This window comes from Citrus clementina, unplaced genomic scaffold, assembly GCF_000493195.1.
Source record: "Citrus clementina cultivar Clemenules unplaced genomic scaffold, Citrus_clementina_v1.0 scaffold_9, whole genome shotgun sequence".
NCBI lineage: Eukaryota > Viridiplantae > Streptophyta > Magnoliopsida > Sapindales > Rutaceae > Citrus > Citrus x clementina.
In genome coordinates this window covers 2,810,245-2,837,730 of record NW_006261964.1, presented here as the reverse complement: position 1 = coordinate 2,837,730, position 27,486 = coordinate 2,810,245, and the positions used below count along the sequence as shown (strand labels likewise).

The window sequence follows — 27,486 nt, the reverse complement described above, 5'->3', positions numbered from 1 at the left end:
TCTTAACTGATAAATCTGAGGTATGCATGTGTGTGTGTGTGTGTGTGTATTCCGTGATTTTTAATAATATGTATGATGTGACCATTTCAATTAAAGCAATATATCGGTAAAGTTCATTATTTGGACATGTTCTGATCTGTGCATTCGTAATGACACTTAACAGGTTCACATTGAAGTTTTATTTCTGCCTCAAGTTATCTGGACCTATAGTTAAAAGCAGTTTCGATGACTCTTTTACTTGTGATACTTGTTAGCAGGTTGATGGGTATGTGAAAATATTTCTGAAATTTTCTCACGGATGGACAGTGAGATACAATGTAGAAGACTAAAAGGATAGAATCAATCTCCTCTTTAAATTAAGATGATTCACATGATTGTGCTTGACTTTAGGAGTAATCTCTGCAGTTCCATAGACTAAGGAATCCTCTGTAACTTTCCTTTTTCAACTTCATGAACTTGTATATGTAATTGCTTGGCTTTACAGTAATATATAATCCTTTTCACAATCTTTGTCTCTGACTTTATATGGTATCAGAGCAAGCTATTACTCACACGAGTCATTGATCCTTGTCTTAATCTCTTTTTTATACTTCCACCATGACCAACGAATACTCAACAACTTCTTCTTCAAATCAAACAACTACCAACATCTCCCTAAACCTAAACAACCTTATAGCCATCAATGTAGCCAACCAACTTCCTCTAAAGTTGACTCCTTCGAATTATTTCTCATGGAAATCACAGTTCGATGCCTTGCTCTATGGGTATGATTTAGTTGGGTATATTGATGGAACAAATCCTTGCCCTCCCTCACATATTAAGAATGATGGCAATAAAGTCTTAAATCCTGAGTATATTCTTTGGACAAGACAAGATAAACTCCTTCTGCTTGGCATAATTGGCTCTCTTAGCCACAAAGTTGTCCCTGTGGTTCGATCATGCAAAACTTCTGCAGAAGCCTGGACACGTTTAGTAAAAAATTATGTCAATTCTTCATCCTGAAGAACCATGGGGTTAACAGAACAACTCACCCTCATTAGTCGAGGCTCACAACCAGTAGTCGAATATCTTGCTACTATTCGCGACATTGTAGATGAATTGGCTTTAATTGGAGCACCTATTCCAAATCAATACCTTATTACTCACACTCTCAACGGCGTGGGTCCCGAATTCAAGGAACTTGCAGCTGCCGTGCGGGCGAGAGATACCATGATCAACTTCGATGAACTTCATGACAAACTTGTCAAATATAAATCCTTTCTCAAACGAGAGGAACTTCGATCTGCTGGAAATCTTGGGAATATCATTGCCAATGCTACCCATTTCTCTTCCTCAAAAAATGGTAATCAATTTGGCAAGAAAAACTTCCAAAACAACAAAGGAAGCCAGAGCCAACGACAACCCAATTTTGGAAATCAAGGCAGCACCCTTGGAAATCAAAGTAATAATTTCAATTCAAATAATTTTGGAAATCCAAATTCGAGCAAGAATACCACTGTGATTTGTTAATTTTGTGAGAAACGGGGACACACTGCACGCCAATGCAATGCTGCAAAGAAATTATTTTTTACAACCTCAGCACCTACTGCAAATCCAACCACTACTTCCAATAACATGGCATCTAATTGGTTGGTGGATTCTGGAGCATCTCATCATGTCACTTCCGACATTCGCAACCTATCTCTTCGTCAACCATATGAAGGCCCTGATGACATTGTAATCGGTGATGGCACTGGTCTAAATATTACACATGTTGGCAAGTCCACTATTTCCACTCCATCTCACTCATTTTCACTTTCGAATGTTTTGTGTGTCCCATCTATGAAGCAAAACTTAATATTTGTCTCACAATTTTGTAAAACAAATAATGCATCTATTAAACTTTATCCCTCTTCGTTTTGTGTGAAGGATCTAACCACGAGGGCACTACTCGCGAAGGGACGGAGCAAGAATAATGTCTATGAATGGTCTGCTGGAGATGTCTCTACAAGTATGATGAAGCAAGCTTGCATGAGCATTAAAGCCTCTCTTAACAATTGGCGTGATAGACTTGGTCACCCATCAACCAAAATTCTCCACCAAGTTATCTCCCAAAACAATCTCCCAGCCTTTTCTAAGTCATCATTTTGTGATTCAAGTCAGTGTAATAAAAGCCATAAATTACCCTTTGGCAAGTCTAGTTTAAAGAGTCATCATCCTTTAGATCTTATTTACACTGATGTATGGGGTCTTTCTCCAATTAGATCAATGGATGGTTTTTCTTATTATATTATCTTTGTAGACCATTTCACCAAATATTCATGGTTATTTCCTTTAACATATAAATCCGATGTCTTCTCCATTTTTCCAAAGTTTAAGGTCATGGTTGAAAAATATTTTAAGTCATCCATTAATACAATTTATACTGATGAGGGAAAAGAGTATCAAGGTTTGAAAACAGTTTTTGAAACTCATGGAATCCAACATTTGGTTTCACCTCCTTATACACCTCAGCACATTGCTTCTGCCAAACGCCGTCATCGCCATATTGTCGAAACTGGCCTTACAATGCTTCATTGAGCATCATTGCCTTTATCTCTTTGGTCATTTGCCTTCAAAACTACTATCTATCTAATAAATCGACTTCCAACACCTATCCTACAAAACAAATCACCCTTTGAGTGTTTATTCCATTCATCTCCCAATTATTCTAAATTAAAATTTTTTGGGTGTTTATGTTATCCATGGCTTCGTCCATATAATACACACAAACTTGAACAACGGTCAAAAGCCTGTCTATTTCTTGGGTACTCTAATTTACACAATGCATATATTTGCTTTGATCCCATTGACCATAAATTCTATTACTCTCGGCATGTCCAATTCGAAGAAAGTATATTTCCATCTATGTCTACATGCACAAATCATGATAAAGTCAATAACCATACTCTTTCCAAATGGTGTTCCAAATATACGTCTCCATCAAGTCCTTTATTTTCCAATTCCGATTCTCCCAATTTGGAAAATTCTCTCAGGCAGCCAATCCCCCAGGATCCCAATATTCCTATTCCTAAATTTCGTCCCTTTCACACTCATCCCCCCATTTCACATGATCCTTTTTCCATGAATACTCCAAATTGCCCAACTTCTACCACCTTTCATAGTCAATCCCATGATTCACGTGAACCAACCTCCATGCATAATCTAAATATACCTTTATCAATTGCGTCTAGCCCCACACAACCATCCCCTCCAAATTCCAATACTCATGAATCCATGCAAGTTTGTGACATCCCGCTTGTCGATGATCAATCTCTGCCAACTACCACTCCCGAGACTTTATTGAACTCCTCCATCCATGAGTTGCTCCTTGGTAATAATTCTTCTCATCCAACTGAAAACACCAACACTCCACATCCTTCTCATCCAATGCAAACACGCTTAAAAAAATAATATTTTCAGGCCAAAAACTATATTCACCCTTACTGCGACAAAGCATCTTATACCATTATCACTAGAACCAACCTCTGTCTCCCAAGCCCTTAAACAGAAAGAGTGGACAAATGCTATGCGTGAAGAGCTGCATGCTCTTGCCAAAAATGGAACATGGGATCTAGTGCTTCGAGAATCTCATCACAATGTGGTTGGCTGTAAATGGGTTTTTCGAATCAAACGAAATCCTGATGAGAGTGTTGCTAGATATAAGGCTCGTCTAGTTGCCAAGGGATTCAATTAACGTCCTGGTTTAGATTATACTGAGACTTTTAGTCTAGTGATAAAACCCACAACTATTTAAGTTGTTCTATCTATTGCAATCTCATCTGGTTGGCCAATTAATCAACTAGATGTCAATAATGCCTTTCTTCATGGGCATCTTGATGAGGAAGTTTTCATGTCTCAGCCACCCGGTTTCATTGACCCCTCCCGACCTCACCATGTATGCCGCTTGCAGAAGTCTCTTTACGGCTTAAAACAAGCTCCTCGCGCTTAGTTCACCGAGCTTAAGAACTTCATTCTATTTCAAGGTTTTGTGAACTGTCACTCAGACTCTTCTTTATTTGTTTATACTAACAAATCTATCGTGTTTATTTTTTAGTTTATGTAGACGACTTGTTAATCACAGGCAACTCTATAACTCTCATTCGCCACGTCATTACCACTCTCTCTCACAAGTTCTCAATCAAAGACCTTGGGCCATTGAATTTCTTTTTGGGTGTAGAGCTGATTCCCACAAGTAATGGATTATTTCTTTCTCAACAGAAATACATCCGTGACTTACTTGCTCGATTCAACATGGAAAGTATCAAAGAAACAACCACTCCTCTTAGCTCCATTACTCACCTCATCCTTAATGATGGCTCTCCCCCAATTGATGCCTCTCGATATTGCAGCTTAATTGGAGGAATGCAATATTTATCTCTCACGTGTCCTGATGTTTCCTATGCAAGCAATAAGTTAGCCCAGTACATGCACTCTCCGCGTCAAACTCATTGGACAGCAGCAAAACGGCTACTCCGATATCTCAAACACACTATTACGTATGGTCTTTATCTCCACCGTCATCGACAACTAACCTTGACAGCTTATTCTGATTCTGATTGGGCAGGAAACCGAGATGATTGCACATCAATATCAGCATATATCATTTTTCTTGGCGGTAACCCAATTTCTTGGTGCTCTAAAAAATAACGGACAGTTGCTTCAGCAGTAGCCGAACTTACATGGATTACAAATCTTCTCAGTGAGCTACGTCTCCAACTCCCTCTGCCACCTCATCTATTATGTGACAATATAGGTGCCACATACTTGTGTGTCAATCCGGTATTTCATTCACGGATGAAGCATCTTGCCCTCGACTATCATTTTGTGCGTGAAAAAGTTTCAGCTAGCTCTCTCCAAGTTGCTCATGTCTCCACCAACGATCAACTAGCGGATGTCCTTACAAAACCATTAGCTAAGTCTCGTTTTGCCTTAATTCGATCCAAGATTGGTGTCATTGATGGCACCATCTTGCGGGGGCATAAAAGGATAGAATCAATCTCCTCCTTCAATTAAGATGATTCACATGATTGTGCTTGACTTTAGGAGTAATCTCTGCAATTCCATTGACTAAGGAATCCTCTGTAACTTTCCTTTTTCAGCTTCATGAACTGGTATATATAATTGTTTGGCTTTACAGTAATATATAATCCTTTTCACAATCTCTGTCTCTGACTTTATAAAGACAAATCTGCTGTGAAGTGTGTTGGAGAAAAATCAGGTTTTTAAAATTTTATAAAACCTTTTAAGGACCGCTCTCATATAATATATAGGAATACGTAATCCAGAAATCGTACCTTGAAAATCCGAGTTGGCTTTTTCCGCTGAAGTGATTTAGGATCCTAGATCACGATCCGCAACCACTACTCCTGTTAGATCACGATCCGCCACCACCACTCCTGTTAGATCACGATCCGTCACCACCACGCTTGTTAGATCACGAACTGTCACCAATGATCTTCCAGGTTATGACTCAGGTTCGATCTGCACTTGACGTGTCGGCGCCTTTATCACTACCAAAGCAACTAGCACGAGAAAATTTTTCTCTCAACAATAGAGAGAAAAATATTTTTCTCTAATCTGTATAAAGTGGCTACCACCTCTTCTTTAGAGAAAATAAGCCTTTTATATCACCTTTTAGTGAAAACCCTAGGCTCCAAATAATCAAAAACAAAATCCACGTTATTTGCTTTTTCAACAGGGGACCCACCTTGTAAAATAACATAAGGCCCTTTACACAAAAGCTAATTAAATGGAGCCTCCCACTAAATGATATATTTAGTCTTTTGACCCAAATAGCTAATTATCTTACTTATTAGTCCAGTAGTAGTGCAGTCAATTAAATGGGCTAACCTGGGGATCATTTGGGAACATACAATAGTGGCTACAATAATTAGGTCTGTAATTAAACTAGCCCAATTATTTAATTCCAAATCTACTCCACTAAAATATTGGAACTGACTTCCATAATTGTATGCTCGAATAATAATTCGTCCCAAGCCACATTGATTTCTTTACTGCACAATCCTTTGTACCACATCGTTAATTAAATTGATATCTCAACTGTCCAATCAATTTAATAACATCTTATTCCTTGATCCTTACTGGTTTTCTCTAATGATCATTTTCAACATACTAAATATGTTGACACACTCTGGCCAGAGAATTCTATTATCAAGTGCCGAAAACCTATCAAGAGATGTGTTGTACGAATTCTATATTGTTAATCCATAACTCCAATACTCATAATTGCTCCCACCAAGATACCAGGTAATCTTGACCACAAGGATGTGTCGTGCCCATTGGTAACTCAAATGGAATAACAATTACAATCATGAAATCATAATTAACTCAAGATTAAGATTACAGTAAAATCAACGCCTATGAGATTTAATAAGTCTGACAGTTATTACAAAATTAATTAAATCTCGTATGTGATCCTGTTCAATGTAGTCGTACTACATCAATAAATCCATACATGATTAAGACAAATCATTCAATGAATTTATTACAGTCTATACCTAAATAAAGTGCCCAACTTTATTTATCAACTGCGAACTAAATTTATTTAATCATAAGATAACTTGTATTTATGTCTTCTGTGAATTCACATGGTGATCACATAAATACATATAATATGATTAAATGAACTTACAAATATTAATGCAATTAAGATATTTGAATAAAATACCTCATTTATTTTATTAATCAGAAAAATTATTTATTACAATTAAATAAACACATATGTTTTTAAAGAGCATATTTTCCCAACAAAGTGTGCAGAGGAAGCTCATCAAAATATGCTGGAATGGTTTGCCAAGTACGTCAAGCGAGGGACCTCATGGAATGGATTATTGTACTGCTCCATGTGTGTAAACCTTGGAACTCTAGTTGATAGTTATTGTATCTGATGAAGGATTGTATAAGTATGTCAACATTTAGTGTGCCTGATGTTCATGTAATTAAAATTGAATAAAACATGTATGATACGATGAATGAAAAGTTGGCACCGTATGTGGTCAGGCTTTTGCTGAAGGTTCTTTGAAAAAAGAAACAATATTTTATTCAATTGTTTAAAAGTTCATTTTGTTTAACTTGTTTTAATATATTTCTTGAAAATAAATGTAGTGATACTTTAATCAATTTTTCTTTAAGTGTTAACAATTTTGACTATACCAGAGATAGCATATGTTGTTAATAAGCTTAGTGAATCTCTTACGTGTCCTTATAAGTTGTATTGGTAGGCTTGCAAACAGAATAGAAGTTCTGGCCTATACGAATGCTGATTGGGCATGTGACCTTGATGATCGACGTTCTGATGATGGTTATTTTGTGTACTTAGGCAACAGCCTAGTATCATGGTCTTCTAAAAAGTAATTTATTGTTGCTCTATCAAGTTGTGAATCTGAACATCAAGCCTTAGCAAGTGTGCCAACAGAGTTAATTTGGTTGACATCTTTGCTTACAGAATTGCATATGAAACTAATTCATATGCCAGTTGTTTGGTGTGATAATGCAGGTGCAGTAACTTTGGCTTCTAATGTAGTTAATCATGGCAGGACAAAGAACATTGAAATTGGCCTACACTTTGTATGAGAAAATTTTGAATAAAGATATTGAGATTCGTTATATATGCGCTGAGGATCAAACTGTAGATATATTTAGTAAGCTGTTAACCTTTAGTCAATTACACTTTCTAACCTCCAGGCTAAATGTGCAAAGCAGACGTTTAGGCTTCAGGGGATGCTAGAAAGCCATACAAGTTCAGGGCCTAGTAAGCAATTTATCATTATAAGGCTCATGGGCATATATTACCCAGAATATTTGGACGGTAACAGTTCTGTTTGGTCCATGCCAAGAAAACAGTCAATTTATGTATTTATTTACTTTTTTAAACGATTCACATGGACTGATGATGGACACACGAGAACCTCTAAACTCTTAAGTTGCAATAGAAAGTTAAAAAAAAGAAAAAAGGCGTAAGGCTATTCTTAATCGCAATTTAATTGCTCGCCCACAAAGCACCATCTATAAGAGTTATAACCATAATCAGGATTCAGTTATTTTATCATCCTTTTGTTTTAGTTCCAGAGAGAGTTCATTAATTTTCAATTGTTTGTTCAATCGATGGGAAAACGAAGTAATAAGATGCCAGACCTTCCGGTGGAAATTATAGTGGAAATCATAAACTGATCTGAAATTATTTGCGTATCTGATTACAGACACTTTATAAAGAGGATAAATATACAACTTACAATAGAAGTTACAAGAACACAAGTTTAAAAGAAAATAAACAGTGCATTTTTATCACAACAATTAAACTTACAATCTGCTAACTCAAGCTAACTTCTCATCCACAAGTCCTCCTATTTGTCACCAACATTTATTATGCATTTTTTCATTTTGTGTGAAACGTGAAAAGTGAAATGAAGCCCTACATGGACAAGCTGACGCCAAGATGATGCGATGTACTTTTCTTACTTTATATGAGATGCGAAGCACTTTTCTGAACTTTATTGCACCAGATGACTCGTTGCACCAGATTATTCGTAATACCTCTGGTAATTGTTCTGGAGATAACTCACTAGAAGTCGATATATTTCTAGGTCCCTCTAGCGATATATATATATATATATATATAGTATTTTGCAGACAGGAGTTTAAGGTTAAACAGAACAAACGAGATGTCAGGTCCTCAGTGTTGTGCGAATCCACCAACATTGAACCCAACCGCTGGAGGAGGCCACGTTGAGAACCTTGGTGGACTTAACGCCTATGTCAATGGCTCTCCTCACTCAAAACTTGCTGTTCTTCTTGTCTCCGACGTTTATGGTACTTAACCCATCTCATTACATCTCCTCATTTTTTCCTTTTTTTACATCAAAGTATAATCTGGGTTGTTTCTGTTCGAGCAATATGTTGTCGTTTGGGTTGCTCTTGTTTGAGTATTTTGCTTGAGTTTTGTAATTGTTTTTATGTGGGTTTGCTTTGTGGTTTTGAAATGGTTAATGGGTAATCTTCAGTTCTTTATTTTGTTTTTTTAACCTAAATTTACCATCTATATGGTTGTGTTTTTTATTTTTCCCCTTTTTTTTCTTTGTTTGTCTTTTTTATGAAAATTTTATTGATACCTTAAGTAGATGTAGATTGCACATCACGTGTTTGATTTCCTATTGATCATACACCTATGTTGTTCAACCTTTTTTCTGTTTACTACTATTTTTATTTTTTTTACTTTTCTTTTGCCTCGTCCTGCAGTATATGAAGCTCCAAACTTGAGGTATGGCTTGCTATAACAACTTATTGATGCGTTTTTAAAAGCTCTGTTTGATATATGATTCTGCTTTTCTTTTTTTTCTTTTTTGTTGTCTTTCCTATTAATTTCCTTTTGTGCTAACACCTTTAATGGATTGAGAAAAATTCATGCGGTTTGGACCTTAACTCAATCGTGAAAGAAAATTTATTTGTCTTGTCAGTGTAATGATTCTGAAATTACTAATCCAGTGAAGCATATTTGAAGATGCTAATAGAGGATTTACTGATGGTTTTGACAATGACTTGGGGCTAGCAGTGTTGTGAGTTGGCATCTACGTATATAAGATATATGTGATTATTTGCTGATTTGCCATTAAAATGTTACCCTGTGCTTTTTTGGGAGCTAACATCAGATATCAGATGCTTTAAATTTAAGGAAGCTTGCGGACAAGATTGCTGCAGCTGGATTCTATGTGGCAGTTCCTGACTTCCTTCACGGAGATCCTTATGTGCCTAATGCTGGAAGAACACTACAAGATTGGATTAAAGATCATGGAACGGTTGGTTCTGTACTTGTGATACTCTACAAAACTTATTTGACCATTTAATTTTGTTGCATGGGGCCGTTTTGATTTCGTCACTCTTAGTGCTGTTATATATTTTCATATTTTGAGCTGTCTTGATTGGTGAGTGGATTGGATCTAGCTACCCAATCGGTCTATTGTTATTAATGTACTAATTCTGAACTACATCGTTGTATACACTGTTCTAATATGACGTATTGAATCTATATGTTGTGGTTGGTCCCTCGTGTTAAACTTTTCAGTGACTGGGCTAGCCATTTATTTTTCTTATAGGATAAGGCATTTGAAGAGGCAAAGCCAGTTATTCACGCTATTAAGAGCAAAGGTATAACTGCAATTGGTGCTGCAGGCTTCTGCTGGGGTGGTAAGATACATGTTTTCCCTTGCTCATGTATTCTTTTCATGATGGTTTCATTATCAAGTCTCTCATATTTCAACTAGATAGACTTTGAAGGTATAAATCCTTGATTTTCACCATTGATCATTGAACTGACCGCTATTAACTAACTTTTATTCTCAGCTAAAGTAGCAGTTCAACTAGCGAAGCGCGAGTTCATCCAAGCTGCTGTGCTGTTACATCCCTCTTTCGTAACTGTAGATGATATCAAGGGTACGGATTCATGGATTTTCCCCCTTTCAGTGTGTGTTCCTAGGCGAGAAATGCTTATTGTTGAGTGTACACATAGTTTACATACAAGTCTTTATAAAAGTTATGATTATTATATTGCATGCGGATGGGAAAGTGTTTTAGTTTGTTTCTTAATCTTTTGTTGGACTATTCATTGTTTTATTTGGTGTAACAAACCATATTGGTTGGTATTGCTTTCAGCGGTTGAGGTTCCCACTGCAGTACTGGGAGCTGAGTTTGATCAGATTTCTCCCCCAGATCTCTTGAAGCAATTTGAAGAGGTCTTAACTGCTAAATCTGAGGTATATATATGTATATACATAAATTCAGTGCTTTTTAATAACATGTACAATGCGACCATTTTTTCTGTTTTTCCATCAATTTCGAGAGCTCATCTTCCATTCCAATAAAAGCAATATATCAGTAAAGTTTAATTTATCTGGACCTCTTCTGTTCTGTGTATTCGTAACAACACTTAACAAGTTCACATCAAAGTTTCATTTCTGCTTCAAAGTTATCTGGATCTATGGTTAAAAGCAGTTTCGATGACTCTCTTATTTGTGATATATTTGTTAGCAGGTTGATGGGTATGTGAAAATATTTCCAAAAGTTTCTCACGGATGGACGGTGAGATACAATGTAGAAGACAAATCTGCTGTGAAGTGTGCAGAGGAAGCTCATCAAGATATGCTGGAATGGTTTGCCAAGTATGTCAACTGAGGAACCGCATGGAATGGATTATTGTGCTGCTTCGTGTCTGTGAACCTTGGTACTCTCGTTGATAGTTATTGTATCTGATGAATGATCGAATCAGTACTATGTCAACATTTAGTGACATAGTGATATTGAATAAAAATATACGTGATATGATGAATGAAAAATTGGCACCGCATGTGGTCAGGCTTTTGCTGAAGGTTCTTTGTGGCGCTGGGCTTGCGCCCCTTCTTCATTTGAAAAAGAAAATCTATTATTTGAAAATTCATTTTGTTTAACTTGTCTTAATATATTTCTCGAAAATATATGTAGTGCTGCTTAACTCTAATCAATTTTGCTTTAAGTGTGAATAATTTTGATGAATTTAGGCATATAGCTTCTCAAATAAAGTTTATTCATTTAGGATTTTTATTAGGTTTTCAGTTAAAAAAAATTAGTTGTTTACTCATTAATTAAAATTTATAAAATTATATTAATAGATAATTTTGAAAATTATAATATGAAAACAATGAAATAAAAGTGTAAATAAATAATGAATATTTTAGACAACTGAACTTTTTAAATAGGCTATAAGTTGTTTATTTTTTTTAAATCTCTTTGAACTTTTATTAGTAGATGTAAAATAATTTATTTAGTTCTTAACATAATAATATTTATTCTGAAAATAGAAATAAATACTCATAAATCATTTTGAAAAAAATTAAGAGTAAATAAATACTAATGGTTGTATTATAAGTTATACTAAATAAATATTTAAACTTATAAAATTCCATAATTTATTAACGACTCATGAATTAGTGGGTATAAGGATCTGGAACGCTAGTCAAATAAAATTATTTGCAAAACCAATTGGTCAAATTAAGAAATTAACAGGTTTCTGTCAAAGTTAAAAAATGTTATAATGCTGATCGTTCTATTATTTAAATTTTATGCAGAGATTAGTGGCATGGACCAAACAGTATTCCGAACTTTTATATATGAAGTGGCATGATAAGAACCAAAGAAAAAGCACAAATTGTTACCTTCCAAGTAAAATTAAAAGCAAAATAAATAAATGCCAATCACCAATAAATAAATAATTACTTGATGCAAAAGATTCGTGGCAAGGACCAAGCAAGCATTGTTCTTCCGAATCAACGAACCTATACATAAAACGGAGTGGCGTGTGGCCCAAGAAAAATAAGAAATTGTTACTCTCCAAATAAAAAAATGTCGGAAGCTACATAACTCTAACTAAAAAATGTCGGAAGCTAAATAGAAAGATGCAACGCCGTGACGCAGGCTTCCGGCATAATAATTTATAACTCTCACGAACCATAACCCACATGTTTCTTTTTGAAAGTATAAACAATTGGGAGGGAAATAGAGTCCCGGCAGTGAACATGCTGAAACTCTATATAAATAGATATACAATCATACGCGTTTGTGATAGAAGAAGAGAGCGTTTTCTGAACAGTAGTGTAAGGAAGGTTAAGCATAAGCAGGAGAAAAATGTCAGGCCCTCAGTGCTGTGCAAATCCACCAACACTGAATCCAAACGGTGGAGCAGGTCATGTTGAGAAACTTGGTGGACTCAACACTTACATCACTGGCTCTCCTGACTCCAAGCTTGCTGCTCTTCTCATTTCCGACGTTTTCGGTACCTGACCCATCTCAGTATCATGTCCATTCACTTCTTATATTTTCACTGCAAATTATGATCTGGGTTGTGTTTATTTGGGCAAATTACATCTGGGCTGCTTTTGTTTTAGTCTTTTGCTGTGTGTATGTTTCACTGTTTTTTCCATTTCTTGTTTTCACTAGTTAATTTTGTTTCTCTCACTTCAATTTATCATCAGGGTTGCTTGTGTTTATGCATCTTTTGATTGGTTAATCAGGGTGTTTGTCGGTTCTCTTTGTCCTCCATTTCATTTCGTATTGACTCTACCTATTTTGTTCACCTTTATTCTTCTGCCTCTATAAGCTTCTAATTCTTTCTTGTCTTCGCCTTCTAATTCTTACTTGTCTTCGCCTTATCTTGCAGGTTATGAAGCTCCAAACTTGAGGTATGACTTGCTCTAATTTCTTTCTCTTGCATCCACAGCTAATTGATTTGTTTTGTGAGCTTATCTTAATTTATGATTCTACGTGTCTTTGTCTTTGCTATTATTATTCATGCTCTTCTTCGGGTTAAGAAAAATTTGTACATTTTGGAACCTGCCTCAATCACTGGTAAACATATTCAGGGGGTATCTAATTGAAAATTTAAAATTATGTACACCATGAAAACAACTCTGGGTCAATGGTACCGTGATTTGGTATCTATTTATAAACATTGTACAAGCATGTGTTCATTTATCTGCCAGTTTGCTCTATCATATTGCTACCCTGTGTTCGACTGGGAGCTAATATCAGATGCTTTCTACAACAAAGGAAGCTTGCAGACAAGGTTGCAGCAGCTGGATTCTATGTCGCAGTTCCTGACTTCTTTCATGGGGATCCAAATGTAGATGGCGGGAGACCCCTACAGGAATGGATAAAAGATCATGGAGTGGTTGGTTCCAGACTTCTGATACATGACAAAATGTATTTCATTATTCAATGTTGTTATAGAGGGCCATGTTAATGTTTCAGTGCTGAGCCATTTACTTTTCTAATAGGAAAAGGGATTTGAAGAGCCATTAGTTAATGTTAATGTTTCAGTTATGCAAAGGTATGACTGCAACTGGGGCTGTGGGCTTCTGCTGGGGTGGTAAGATAACATGTTTTGCCTTATTCACCTATTGTTTATTATAGTTTCATTATCATAGTCCCTCATATATCAACATAATGTAACGCAATTGTATATCTACAATTAGAGAAAAGTTGAATCTAAATCTGACATTAGCCGATTAATTGCAGAAGAAAGACGTATGGATTTTATTGAAAGACGAAATCACAAGGTATGTACATCTAAATCTCATCTCATCTTTTTGAAAGAGCAAAAATTAAATAAAATATTAAACAGCGACGATCATAAACTAGTAAATCATCAGAATCAAAAACAAAATCAAACGGCGACGGTCTCCTTCTGATCTTCAGGACCTTCAAAGTTAGGATCATTAGCATCGATGGCTTCGTCGAAGCCGATCTCAGCCTGCGAGTAACCGTCGCCTGACCACGTGTACTTGCCTCCGTGTCCTTTCTTTTTGGGTGATCCGTTCATGCCAGTTGCTGATTTCTTGTCACTCTGCTGATCTGTTGTTGATTTGTTTCTTTCACCGTGGCTGTGGCTCTTCGCAAGCTTCTTCATTCTTGGAACCTTGATGATTGATTATATCTCTCTCCTGCGAGTCTGTCACAGTGAATGGGCTTTGCGTTCGTTGAGTCTCATCATAGAGCGATGGCGCGTAATAATAATCCTGTGGGTCTGAAAATTGTAATCATGTGATTCGAGGGGAGTGGATAAGAACGAGCTATTTTATGCTTATTTTAATTTAAGAAAATTATCATTCATATACTTTAAATTTGTATTTTTATTTAAAATATTATAATACTTTAAAAATATATCAATTGTCCACCTTAAATTGACAAAAATTATCTACCGTCCACTAAACCGTTAGTTGCCGTTTGAAAGTTAACGGAACAGTAACGAATTGATAATTTTACCTTTAAAAATTATCACTTGTATACCCTTAAAATATCTTATTATCACTTATATACCTTTAAATTATCATTTGTATCATATGAAAAGACGAGATTACCCATCTGACGTCATCATATTTAAATGGCAACTAATGATTTAGTAGACGGTATATATATTTTGTCAACTTAGAGTGGATGACTGATATACCCTGAAAGTATTGTATTAAATTTGATAACAGAGTAAATTAAGGATATACGATTGATAATTTCCCTTTAATTTATTTTAAGAGTCGCTCTGATGACTTGTCTGTGCGGTGGACTAATCTTGGTCTTAAAAATCTTTTCCACCGGACATGTGGCATAATGCATTATTTTTGTCAATTTAATTAGAGCTTTTGATAGGTTTTGAAATCACTATTTTCTTATTAATTTTTTTCCCTATATTTGTATAGAGTAACCGCTTAAAACAAATAGCATATTATATTTTTTGCTGAAAACTAAAAAAAAAAAAAGTAGTGTGTCAAAGTTTGTTCGACTTGCTGCTCGAGGAACAAGCAGTCAGCGACTTGACTACCGCCCCTGACTGACTTTCCTTCCCAAGTTGTGAATGCGTGGTCGACGTTTCCAATGCGTCTGTTCTTCGAAACATTAGCACAGTTATAAATTTTTTCCATCGCGCACATTGAAAGCAACTTATGCTCAAACCGCACTAATAGAACAAAAGATTATCTCTTTTCAATTTTAAATGGAAGAGTTATTTTACGAGAGTCACCAAAGTGAGAGCATGAGTTCACCTTTAAGTGGCTCCATCTTTCAAAATGATGCTATAAACGCTCGTCTAACAACGATATGTAACGCGTAACTTTCTAGATTTGAGCCTTAAAGCCACATAAAATATAGAAGAACAGCACAATATAACACAAAAATTCAGATGTTTGGCGTTAAGAGGAATAGCAGTAGAGATCGTAAAAACTTGGGGCCGTCCATTCCAATAGACTTTGGTTCGGGCCTCTCACATGAGGGTTTAGAAAAAAAAAAACACACACACACACACACATACAACCCAACCTTAAGACCTCTATTTTTTTTAAAAGGAAATTATAAATTAAAATAATAAATTTAAATTTGAAAAATAAAAAAAAAGTTTAAATTCCTAATTTATATATTAATAATTAATAAAAAATTTTAAATTATAATTTTAAATTTTCTTTTAAATGTTAATTAATTAAGAGAGTGCTTTAATTAGTGAGCAAGTACTAAAAATTAAATCCCTAAACTTTTATTTGCTTAATTTTTTTATTTACTAATTTATTTTCAAATATTTATTTTATTTTAATTTATTATTGATTATAATAACTTAATTATTATGAACTCATTTCAAGTTTATAATAATTTTAAAAAAATTAAAAAATAAGTAAAAGCTCAAGCTTAGCTCAATTCTAGTCCAGCCCTACAGTGGGCTTGGCCTAGACCCAATCCTTACACTACTATTCTAATGGTCTTAGGTCTGAGCTTGAAAAAGCCCGGCCCAAATCCTTAATTTATCAACCCTAAATAACAGTCTCCATTAGTGGAGGAATAACGAAACTAAAATTAAAAAAAAAAAACTAAAATACCTATGAGAGAGAGGCTGATAGGAGCTCTCCGAAGGTGGAAATGGAGGAACTGTCTTTGGTTTGCTGTTGAGAAATTGAGAAAATCTTTTTACCATCAATTTGTTGATCTGATTCTTTTGTGTGTGTGTGTGTGTATAAATATTTATTTTAGGATGATATTATGCCCCATTTTACACAATACATTCAAATTACAAATTGCATTTTAAGTGAATTATTGTTGCATGATTCAATGGCAAAGTGTATATGAAGTATAGACTCACTTAAAATAGCAAAGCGTAATCTGTCTTAGGTCATTTGTTAGTTTCATCAACCAATTTTCACAATGTCACACAAACATGTATATTAAACTCATAATATGCTTACATGTTTAATTTTCATTGAATGATCGTCTATGAAGCAGTAGAACATTGCAATAAAAAAAAATGATAAGGTCTCACCAGTCACAAAATGCTTCAACATGTCTAATTACGGAGTTTTAAAGTAAAAGTTGTCATTTACCTTTAAAAATCAATTGGTGATAGGAGAATGGATGTTAAACCATTGATTTCATCACTTCCACATCTATTTATAGTTTTAAGGGTGGTCACTGTCCCTTAATTAACTCGTGCACCTATTGAAACTCACTAATCTAGTGGCCCCATAAGGTTAACAAATAAAATAATTTTTTATTTTATTAGTAGATCAAATTCAAAACTGGTTCCTAAAAAGGTTGCACTTTACCACTTGAAAATTCAATAGTTAAAAGACATGATTCAATTTTTTTTTAAAAAATAATAATTTAGATGCACTTTTCTTGAAAAAAAGTTAGGGCGTGTCGATATGCCATTGGAAGACAAAACGAACCGGACAAGAGTTGAGCCAACGCCGACCCTGAGAGAGAGTGGTAAAGTAGGAAACCCGAGAGATTAAGTGCTCAAGCAAGAAAATTATAAATTAAAAAATAGCGAAACTTCCTCGCTGATCACCCAACAAAAAGAAACTTCAACGCCTAAACCAGGTACTCACTAGAGCTTGTCCAAAAAAAAAAAAAAGCGCTCACTAGAGTATCACTGATACGACAAAAATGAATGAAGCCAATATTTGCAACACTATTCAGATTTACTTTAAAATTGGAAATAATATAGATAGGTATAGACTACAGATACTACACACTACGTATCTTTTATGCTGGATGTTTGTTAATTATTTGAAATCTACGTATATTAGTATGTTTAGATTTTATTAGAAATTGGAGCCTTAATGTGTCCACAGGACTACAGCTGTATATATATATCTATATATATATATATATAGGTAGCCGACGTGCCAAGGTCCGGTGATTGGGAAGATTATAATAATAAATCAATACAAATATTGCCAATGAATTATTGCGTGCCAACAATAACAGTTGAGTATGTAGCTTTGGGCTCCAAGGCATCATCTGTCGGCAATCATTAATAAAAGACGAACTTTAACAATAGAGTTTGCTTTTTTTCTTTTAAAATATTGTTTTTTTTTTGGAAAATGTGGCAAGGCCTGCAAAATGTGGATTCTAAAACATTTTAGTTTTTGGGCGACTCACATCCATGCCACATACTTTATTAATTTCGGTCTTGACGTTTGAACTTCTGTATGGTAAACGCTAAAAAATGTTTAAACTTTTGACGTTTGAGCTTTTGTTGAACGTTTGAACCTTTTAGTAAAAAAACATTAGTGTTCAAGTTTGAAACGCTAAAAAATGCATGTTTGTTAGTTCAAACCCGCGTAGACCGCATAATGTTCATCTTTAATTACTTAGTCAGTCTTTATATTTTTAAAGACTGACTAACGGTCCTTGTCAATGTCATATACTTGTTTCCATTAAAATTTATTTTGGACAAAACTCAAATTGAATTTTTAACTCCTTAGCTTTTTTTAAGATTCCAACTCGAGTCGCCAATCAAAATAAAGTTATTTAAAAGTTGTTCGATTATGTCTTTAGAGACCCATTAAAATTTATTAGGATAATTTTTCACCTATTATATGTTAGATTTTTTTTTTTAAAGTTATAAGTTATATAAGACGAAACTATTAGTTTATCCTGGAGAAATTAAAACATACATGTATGAAAGTAAAAACACAAATATTTTGAGTAATATTTTTTAAAAATAAAGCTATTAATTATGCAATTAATTCAAACTATAGGTATTAAAAGAACATTTACCTTTAACATATCCATAATTTTATATTTTTTAAAATCTTTTAAAAAATCGTTGATACCTTGTAGCGAGAACAACTTATATACTATAACTATAAGTATAATATGCACCGTAGCCTATAACAAAAAATATTTGTTATAATGTTACAAAATCCGTTAAAACCAACAAATGTGAAGACTCTCCAGTTTCTCCTCTTTGCTTCTTGAAACTTTTAAAATTTGACTATCATTTCCCTTCAGTGTGTACAGTACTAAAATGCTAATTTAATTGATTGATTAAAAAATGAAAGTTGAATTCTCTCGGGGCATCTTCTATGTATGTCACAAATATGTCGTCGTCATAAATATAGTTCCCACTTCTTAATCCGCGATTAATTACTATTAATTAAGGAAACATCAATATGTTTATCATATTCTTCTATGCAGACTCGCTACCAAATACATGACTATTAGCGTTTTTTTAAAAATTAATTAAAAGAATTTAATCACAGTATGCTGGGGTCAAGAAGATTTATTTTAATCATGCAGACATGCACATACACTAGGTTGCTTCAATAAGTAGTTGAGAATCTTCCCTTGTTGAAAAAACCAGGCATACATGAAAGTTAGAGAAATATAAATGGAAAATGATTACACCCCCTCTGTTGTTTTGTTTGTTTAAATTAATCATTTTTTCCTCTTGTTTTAAAATTCATCAAAATTTTCTCATAATTAGAAAATCTGACATATGATTACTTTTTATTAATTTCAGCAATTAATTATCCATTAAAAAATCAATCATAAGTCTGAAGTTAAGAGAAGCTGTTAATAACTGAGGTTTTTTTTTATAGGTTTTGAAATATGAAAGAGAAGAGGTTAATTTACTGAAACATGAAGGGGGGGCGGCGGGTGAGGAGGTTTTAATAATTTTCCCTAAGACTAAACAATTAGCATAATAACATAACATATGGAGAAAAATATATATAAGAAGGTGTTCACTCCTCACAATCTCTGGCAAATTAAGCCATAAAAGAAACTGCAATGGAGGCGTTGAGAAAGGTTGCTTTAGCCTATTATAATTCTGGAACCGATGAAGAAAGACGTTTATTCAACCAATTTTTCCAATCAATGGATAAAGATGGAAACCGTAGGGTGAGTTACAGGGAGTTTTCAGATTTCATGTCGCAGAAAGCACACGATGAGAACATGCGTACTCGTGACTTCTTCAATCAACTAGACATCGATGGAAGCGGACGTTTAGATTTTAAGGAAGTGTTGACTCTCTACTATATACTAAAAAGTAGAAGGCCAATTTGCGGCCGGTGCAAAATCTTCATAACCAATGAGTATTTCGCTTGCATGAGGTGCTTTGAAACCGGGAGCGCCGCTTACAGTATCTGCCTGGAATGTTTCGGCGATAAAGGGAGTCTCAATCACAATCATGTCCGTTCTTATTTTGTGGATAATTTTTCGCTGCTTGAATCTTTGAGGAAGAAACCTTTACCCAATCATCAGGTATTTATTATTGTTATTATATTTTTATGAATAAATATTCGTTTTGTTTTTATATTTTGAATTAAATATTTATTTATTCCCTATATATATTTTAAAAAATATCTTAAAATACTCTTATTATTATACCCTAATTATTTTTCGTTTTTTTTATGATAACATCCACACAACAATATTCTTGGTGATGCTAATGAAAAGAAAAAAAATAATTAATTTATTAAATTAATATTAAAAGTAAAATAAAATTTTTTATTATTATTTTACTTTTAAGATTAATTGGGTAACATAATTTTTTTATAATTATTAACAAGATATTAAATGTAGCTTTAAGTTGTTAATTTATTTATTTATAGATATTTATTAGAAAGATTATTGCAAGTGTCTGAAAAATATCAATTTCTTTAAACAGATAATTATTGGTAATTTGCTAATTAATTTTTTTATAGATAAATTAATTAATGTTTTTAGATTGTTGTAAGAGTATTATTAGAAAAGTAAAAAAAATGAAAAAATGTTATATATTTAATAATAAGAGTGTCTTTTGGTATTTTTTAAAATATAGGATTGAATGAAATTTTTTTTCTTTTTATTTCGTATAATGGGTGGAAACAAAAGTAGTTGAAGCCGAAGGCGAAAAGAGACCCTCTAGGCCCAAGACGACGGGGTTGACACTTAATTTAAAATATAATGCTCTGAAAGAGCATTTACCTATATACTAATTAAAGATTTTTGAAATTAATTGCCTATTTATAAAACTTGTATTGACTCTGCAATTGATTGCAGCCAAGTTCCAGAAGTTCCAGAAGCTCCAGAAGTTGTTCCAGAAGTTCCAGAAGCTCCAGAAGCTGTTCCAGAAGCTCCAGAAGTTCCAGAAGTTGTTCCAGAAGCTCCAGAAATTCCAGAAGGCACGGAACTTCCCGGCGTCGGCGCGGTCATTCTTCAAAGCGTGCAATTGTTCCTTACAATCAAAATATCCCAGCAGAGGGAAGGGTGAGTTTGACCAAACTTTGATTAATTAATTTTGAATAATCACTCGATTATTTAATTTGGTGCATAACATTTTTATAAATTTGGATATAGTGCTGAGGAGCCGTGTTGATTTTTATATATTCTGACAGTGAATTTCTTGTTGATCTATCTAAAGTCTGATAGTGAATTTCTTCATGTTAAAATTATTTATTGATTTCTAGGGTCTATGGCAAGCGGCATTAAAAGTTTTCGAAGCTGCACTTCCCATTGCAGGAATTGTTGCCGGTTGTTCAATTATGTGAGGCTTGCGCACTTCAAATATATTCACAGAAGAAGACTGCAGTCGTCCCTCCTAGCTATCCTGAAGATGAAGAATATATAAGCTGTGTGCGATGTTTAGATTTCTCCTTATGTATGTTTTCAAGTTAATTTGGCTTTAGTGTGCGGCAGTGTTTTAGTTTAACTTTTGTCCCTATTTTTGTTTTGGCACTCCGTTTTCGGTATGAAGAGCTGAGTGAATTCACTTTCATATTTCAATAAAATTTAAGATTAAACTGATTTGTATATTTGTAAATGACAATTTGCTTCAATAGTTAATTAATAGTTATATATATTGTTTTTGAACTAGAAGCTAGCTAGCTCTCAGGAATTAAACAAACTTAGGTTTACCTTAATTAATTGGCATTGCAAGATAATATAAGTGTCTGAAGAAAATTAATTTATAATTTCCATTTGATTAGGAGCAGAGGGTGCTTAAGACTAGCAGTGGCCAAGGCACCTGCAAGCTTTAAAAAAATCTTGAAATTTCTAAAGGAAATATAAACAAATACTGATTTGGACCCTACATAATTAATTTGTAAACTTTATGTATAGGATGAAAATGTAACTTTATATTTTGTGAAATAAAGTCAAAGTTGCCTAATTGTTTGATGTTTATCTATTTACTTATTTATTTATTTATTTTTGAAAGGGTTTGATCTTTATTTTGGTATTTTTTATCTTTATTTTGGTATTTCTTTTTTCATCCTAATAAAATAGCAAATGGCCTTTTAAAATTTTGATGAAGTTAAGACCTATTTCTTTGATCTTTATTTTGTTAATTGCTTTTTTATTTTATTCTTTATTTGTAACAATAGCCTCAATTATTAATCAAAATCTCCAAATTCAAATTACTACAGTTACAAGCAAAATTTCTAAATTTTCAGGATTACACCATAGCTATACATGAAAAACCATCTAAAATCGTACCCCCTATTAATACTTGTTTGAATTTAGCTCCCTCGAAATTTACTCTAAGCTCTACCCCTACAACTAATAACAAACATATATGGTAATTAATTAATTTCTATCATTTTCATCAAGATGCCTTTTTATTTCTATGCTCTAAACCAAAAATATGATGCAATATTAAATCAATTATTCAAATAAAAATAGAAAGGAGAATGAATAAATAGTTAAAGGCCAAATTAATTAAATAAACAAAGTCAAACTATACCAATGGGCCTTTGGTATAGTTTACAAAGTTGAATGCAATGGTTTGAGCCTCCATAAAAATATTATGGGGGTTAATTTCAGTTCTTCCTTGATTATCAAATAATTGAGTGGAGTCAGTTTATTCCTCACGAAATGTGAGTGGAGTGGACAACCGTCGAATATTAGAGAGGATCTAAAGAATTTGGGCAGCGCTTTAGAGGAGTACATGCCACGAAAAAGTTTCCAGTTGTATAATCTGTTTGTAAATATTAATTGTAATATCTGATATAATATTAGTAACAGTCCTGTATAACGGTATTTAAAAAAAAAAAACAAAGTCAAACTGTAGTTGTTTGTATGTTCTTGATCAAAAGATGAAATTTGATGAAAAGCATTTTATTAAAGACATTATCGCCAATAATCAACGTCTGAATTATCGAAAGCGATGGGCAAGGGGAGAATGTCCTTTAACAAACTGAAAAAAAAAAGAAATAAGGCCATATTGGACTCAAGAATCACTTGGAAGCCTCTTGAGTCTTTCTCTAAATCTTGCTCAATATTGTCACTTAACTTAATATTTACCGTAAGGTCTTCTTCTAGAACAGTTCTCTTGCTTCAATATAGAGATTGATAGAACCGTAACAACCATACTGTTAAAATCAATGCTCAAATCAAGATTGGACTTTACCCCTTCCTTTGCAATTTCAGACGTCTCTAATTACTTCCTCATCGACATTTGAAATCTCATGTTGTCATGGACATGTCCAATTACCTTCTTGGAGACATTTCTGGCCATGTTCTCATGCAATTTTCTAGTTGCATTGTCAATGAATTTCTTCGCAAGCTTATCCAAATGCTTTTCAAATTCTTCCCAAAGTTGACATTCAACTTCTATTGCTAAAGAGGCGGCACACACTAATGTATAGTTGGAGTGCGAAGGCATTCGATCTCTTATATGTGTTAGCACTAACATCCTCTACAAATTTCAAAGCTAAAACTTTTCGATCTCATCAAAACTTTTAGACTCATCTACACAGTCATGGACAGATCCCTTAATGTGACGCGTCAAGCAATTATTTAGAAGAATGAATCTCACTATCAATCTTAATAATCCCTTCATATGATTCCATATTAATTTTTTTTTCTTTGATTATTAACGATATAATATGCATGCACCTATTTTGTGGACATACTATTAAACCATGTAATTTAATAGTTAATTAAAATAATTATATTAAATTGCATGGTTTAATAATATGTTGGATAAAAAAAGAAAAAGAGGGCGCTATATGTATATATGTGTCTATATAATCATTCTCAGGTGTGGACACTCTCGGTTTTTTTCCATAGAGATGGCAAAATCCATATCCGAATTTAGGCTTTTTGGTTCTGGACCCGAATGATAATTTAGCAAACTGAACCTGGATATAAACCCCTATTTTTAGGCTCAGGAATCCGAGTTCCAAATGTGGATAGATGTACTGAATGCCCGAAATTTAAAAAAAGAAATCAAGCGCGTCGCTTCTGGGGCTGTTGCTAGTTGTAGAAGGAGATAGAACAAAGTCATGGATCTCTTGAAATAGATGAGGAAGATGGGGAATCGCATAAACTGGAAATAAATCCCAATGATTCCAACAACCAAAATCTTAGTATAAACCATTTTTTCTTATTTAGTACTCAAAATCTGGAAATATAACTACATAAACACCAAATAACACCAAAATCTACAACACAATATATTTCATTTGAGAAACTATACCAACAAAGACTGTCATAGAACTCCATCACCGAAAGTTGGCTTCGGGACCACAAAAGAATGAATTGCTCACTTCTTCTTGGCAACATTTGAGGCCTTGGTCGTCTTTACACCACCGATCTTTTTAGCCATATTCTTCCTTTCCTTTAATTGCTTCCTTGACTTCTCTGCCTTGGTATCAAGTCTATTCTTGAAACCTGCAGAGAAGTGTGGCCACAACGGTGATGTTGTGTTGCTAATGATTGATGGGTGATGATCAATCGGGCGACGACATTAATGTTGAATTCATTTGTTGAATTTTGAGGAATGAATAAGACTAGAAATAACGATTGTAAGATGTAGGGTTTGTTTTGTTTTTTTCATTTTCGCTTTTATACTCATAAATAATAATTAAAAACAATTAATTAAAATAATATTTAAAAATAATTAATTAAATATTAAAATAAAATAATTCAGGTCTGGGTTCTTGATATCCGGATTTACCAAAAATGGGACCCGACTCAGATTCAATTGGGTTCATAAAATGACATCCAAATACCAGATATATTTTGCTATGGTACAGGAAGAACCCAATTTGGATTTTTCGGGTTCATCCGGGTCCGGGTTATTCTACCATCCCCACATGCAGATATGCTGTTAAATCCTGCAATTTAATAAAGTTACTTTTGAATGTGCTATAAAGCTGTGCGATTTAATAGTGTTACACTTTGACTTTATTAAACTTCGTGGTTTAAAAACGTAACCGCATGAAAAAAGTGAGGTTCCGCACTAGTGAAGGACTATACAAGCAGACTTGTTTGTGTGCATGCGCGCCGCATTGCCATTGCAATACTTGGAAACTCCTCGATGGGATAAAAAAAAAAATCAGCATGGGCCAATAACCCAAGTTCCCATTGCAACCAAATATATATTACAGTCGAAATAAGTACACCTGAGTTGACGAAGCGATCAACGGCCTTACTTTGTGCATGAAAACTTTTTAGAGACAATATACAAAATAGAAATTTCATTCTTATTCAAAGCTCAAATGCCCAATTTATACAAGAATACACATAGATTACATAAAAGGAACATAATCATTCACTATAAAATTGAGGATTTCTTCTATATTTTGATACCATATTGGCCATGATACTTGACTGAGAAAAATATTTAGGATCTTAGTGATCTTTATCCGTGCGTACTTGTAGTTTATTGTGCACGTAGTTATGTACAATTTTTTTAGTACATACTTTTACTATTAAACTACAGTCTATTGTTACAGAGACCCACGTTTTTCTGTAAACGATCCATGATAGTATTCAAAAATTTTATTTTGTTAGTGAAAAGGAAAGAAAAGTAAGGGTATTATTATAAAATGAATGAAAATTAAGGATAGGGATGTAATATATTTAATAGCAGTGATATCTTGAACTGACCGCTGTCAACTAACTTTTATTCTCAGCTGAAGTAGCAGTTGAACTAACGAAGCACGAGTTCATCCAGGCTGCTGTGCTGTTACATCCCTCTTTCGTAACTGTAGATGATATCAAGGGTATGGATTCATAGATTTTCCGCATGTCAGTGTGTGTTTTTAGGCAAGAAATAGCTTATAGATTAATGTGTACCCAATAATTTACATGTAAGTCCTTATAATAGTTCTGGTCATTGCATGCAGATGGAAAGTCTTTTAGTTTGTTTCTTTATCTTTTGTTGGACTATTCAATTGTTCTAATGTTGCATTTGGTGTAACAAACCATATTGGTTGGTATTACTTTCAGTGGTTGAGGTTCCCACTGCAGTACTGGGAGCTGAGTCTGATCAGATTTCTCCCCGAGCTCTCTTGAAGCAATTTGAAGAAGTCTTAACTAGGGATGGCAACTGGATCGCTCCATAATGGATATCCACAATATCCATCCAAAATTTTTTTGATCTTGAAATGGATATTTTAAAATTATATCCAGATGGATATGGATAATTATTTTTACTCAATGGATATTCGTTTAACCCAACACAAGTTTAAAAAGTTTTAATTTTATAAAATTAAAAATAAAAAATATAATAAACAAACAATTGTAAAAATATTATATTAATTAGTGAAAAATTTAAATACCTCTTATATTAAAAACTAAAATTTTTAAAATTACCTTTTAATTTTTTAACTTATTTAATACTATTAATAATTATTATTTTATTTTATTAATTTAATATTATAAATGGACCTCCACCGGAAAGTCATCGGACCACCACCGGACCTCGCCGGACCACCGTCGGACATCGCCGGACCTTGCCGGAAGGTCGCCGGACCTTCGCCGGAAAGTTGCCGGACCACTGCCACCGACCACCGAACCGCCATTTTATATATATATTATTACTAATATAAATAGTTTAATAGCCAAATTGGATATTGAAATTTTAACTATTTTATATTATTATTTTTATATAATAAAAATAAAATATCCATAGATCTCCATAGCTATATGGATAAAATCCATATCCATGTCCAATATTAAATATTGGATATGGATATGGATATATCCATTATGGATAATTATGGATTTGTGTTTGGATGGATAATATCCATCCATAATTAGATATTTGTCATCCCTAGTCTTAACTGCTAAATCTGAGGTATGCATATGTATATATATATATAAATCCAGTGCTTTTTAATAATATGTATGATGTGACCATTTCAATTAAAGCAATATATCGGTAAAGTTTAACACTTGACAGGTTCACATTGAAGTTTCATTTCTGCCTCAAAAGTTATCTGGATCTATAGTTAAAAGCACTTTAGATGACTCTTTTACTTGTGATACTTGTTAGCAGGTTGATGGGTATGCGAAAATATTTCCAAAAGTTTCTCACGGATGGTCGGTGAGATACAATGTAGAAGACAAATCTGCTGGGAAGTGTGCAGAGGAAGCTCAATCAAAAAATGATGGAATGGTTTGCCAAGTATGTCAAGTGAGGAACCGCATGGAATGGATTGTTGTACTGCTCCATGTGTGTAAACCTCGGAACTCTAGTTGATGGTTATTGCATCTGATGAATGATTGTATAACTATGTCAACATTTAGTGTTCATGTAATTAAGAATGAATAAAACATATACCATATGATGAATGGAAAATCGGCACCGTATGTGGTCAGGCTTTTGCTGAAGGTTCTTTGTGGCCCTGGGCTTATGCCCCTTCTTCACTGAAAAAAGAAACAATATTT

The 27,486-nt window shown here is 33.8% G+C and overlaps 1 protein-coding gene and 1 pseudogene across 1 annotated transcript; both read left to right on the top strand.

Annotated features, from left to right (window-relative positions):
- Positions 1-8,689: 8,689 nt before the first annotated feature.
- On the top strand, positions 8,690-11,287 carry LOC18032164 (endo-1,3;1,4-beta-D-glucanase). Its single transcript, XM_024182835.1, has 7 exons — positions 8,690-8,850; positions 9,277-9,298; positions 9,710-9,833; positions 10,131-10,221; positions 10,378-10,467; positions 10,687-10,787; positions 11,065-11,287. Exons 1-7 carry the CDS (start codon positions 8,703-8,705, stop codon positions 11,203-11,205), a joined length of 717 nt encoding a protein of 238 aa, XP_024038603.1. The 5' UTR covers positions 8,690-8,702; the 3' UTR covers positions 11,206-11,287.
- Positions 11,288-12,690: 1,403 nt separating this feature from the next.
- Positions 12,691-27,236, top strand: LOC18032174 (annotated as a pseudogene).
- The last annotated feature ends 250 nt before the right edge of the window (positions 27,237-27,486 follow it).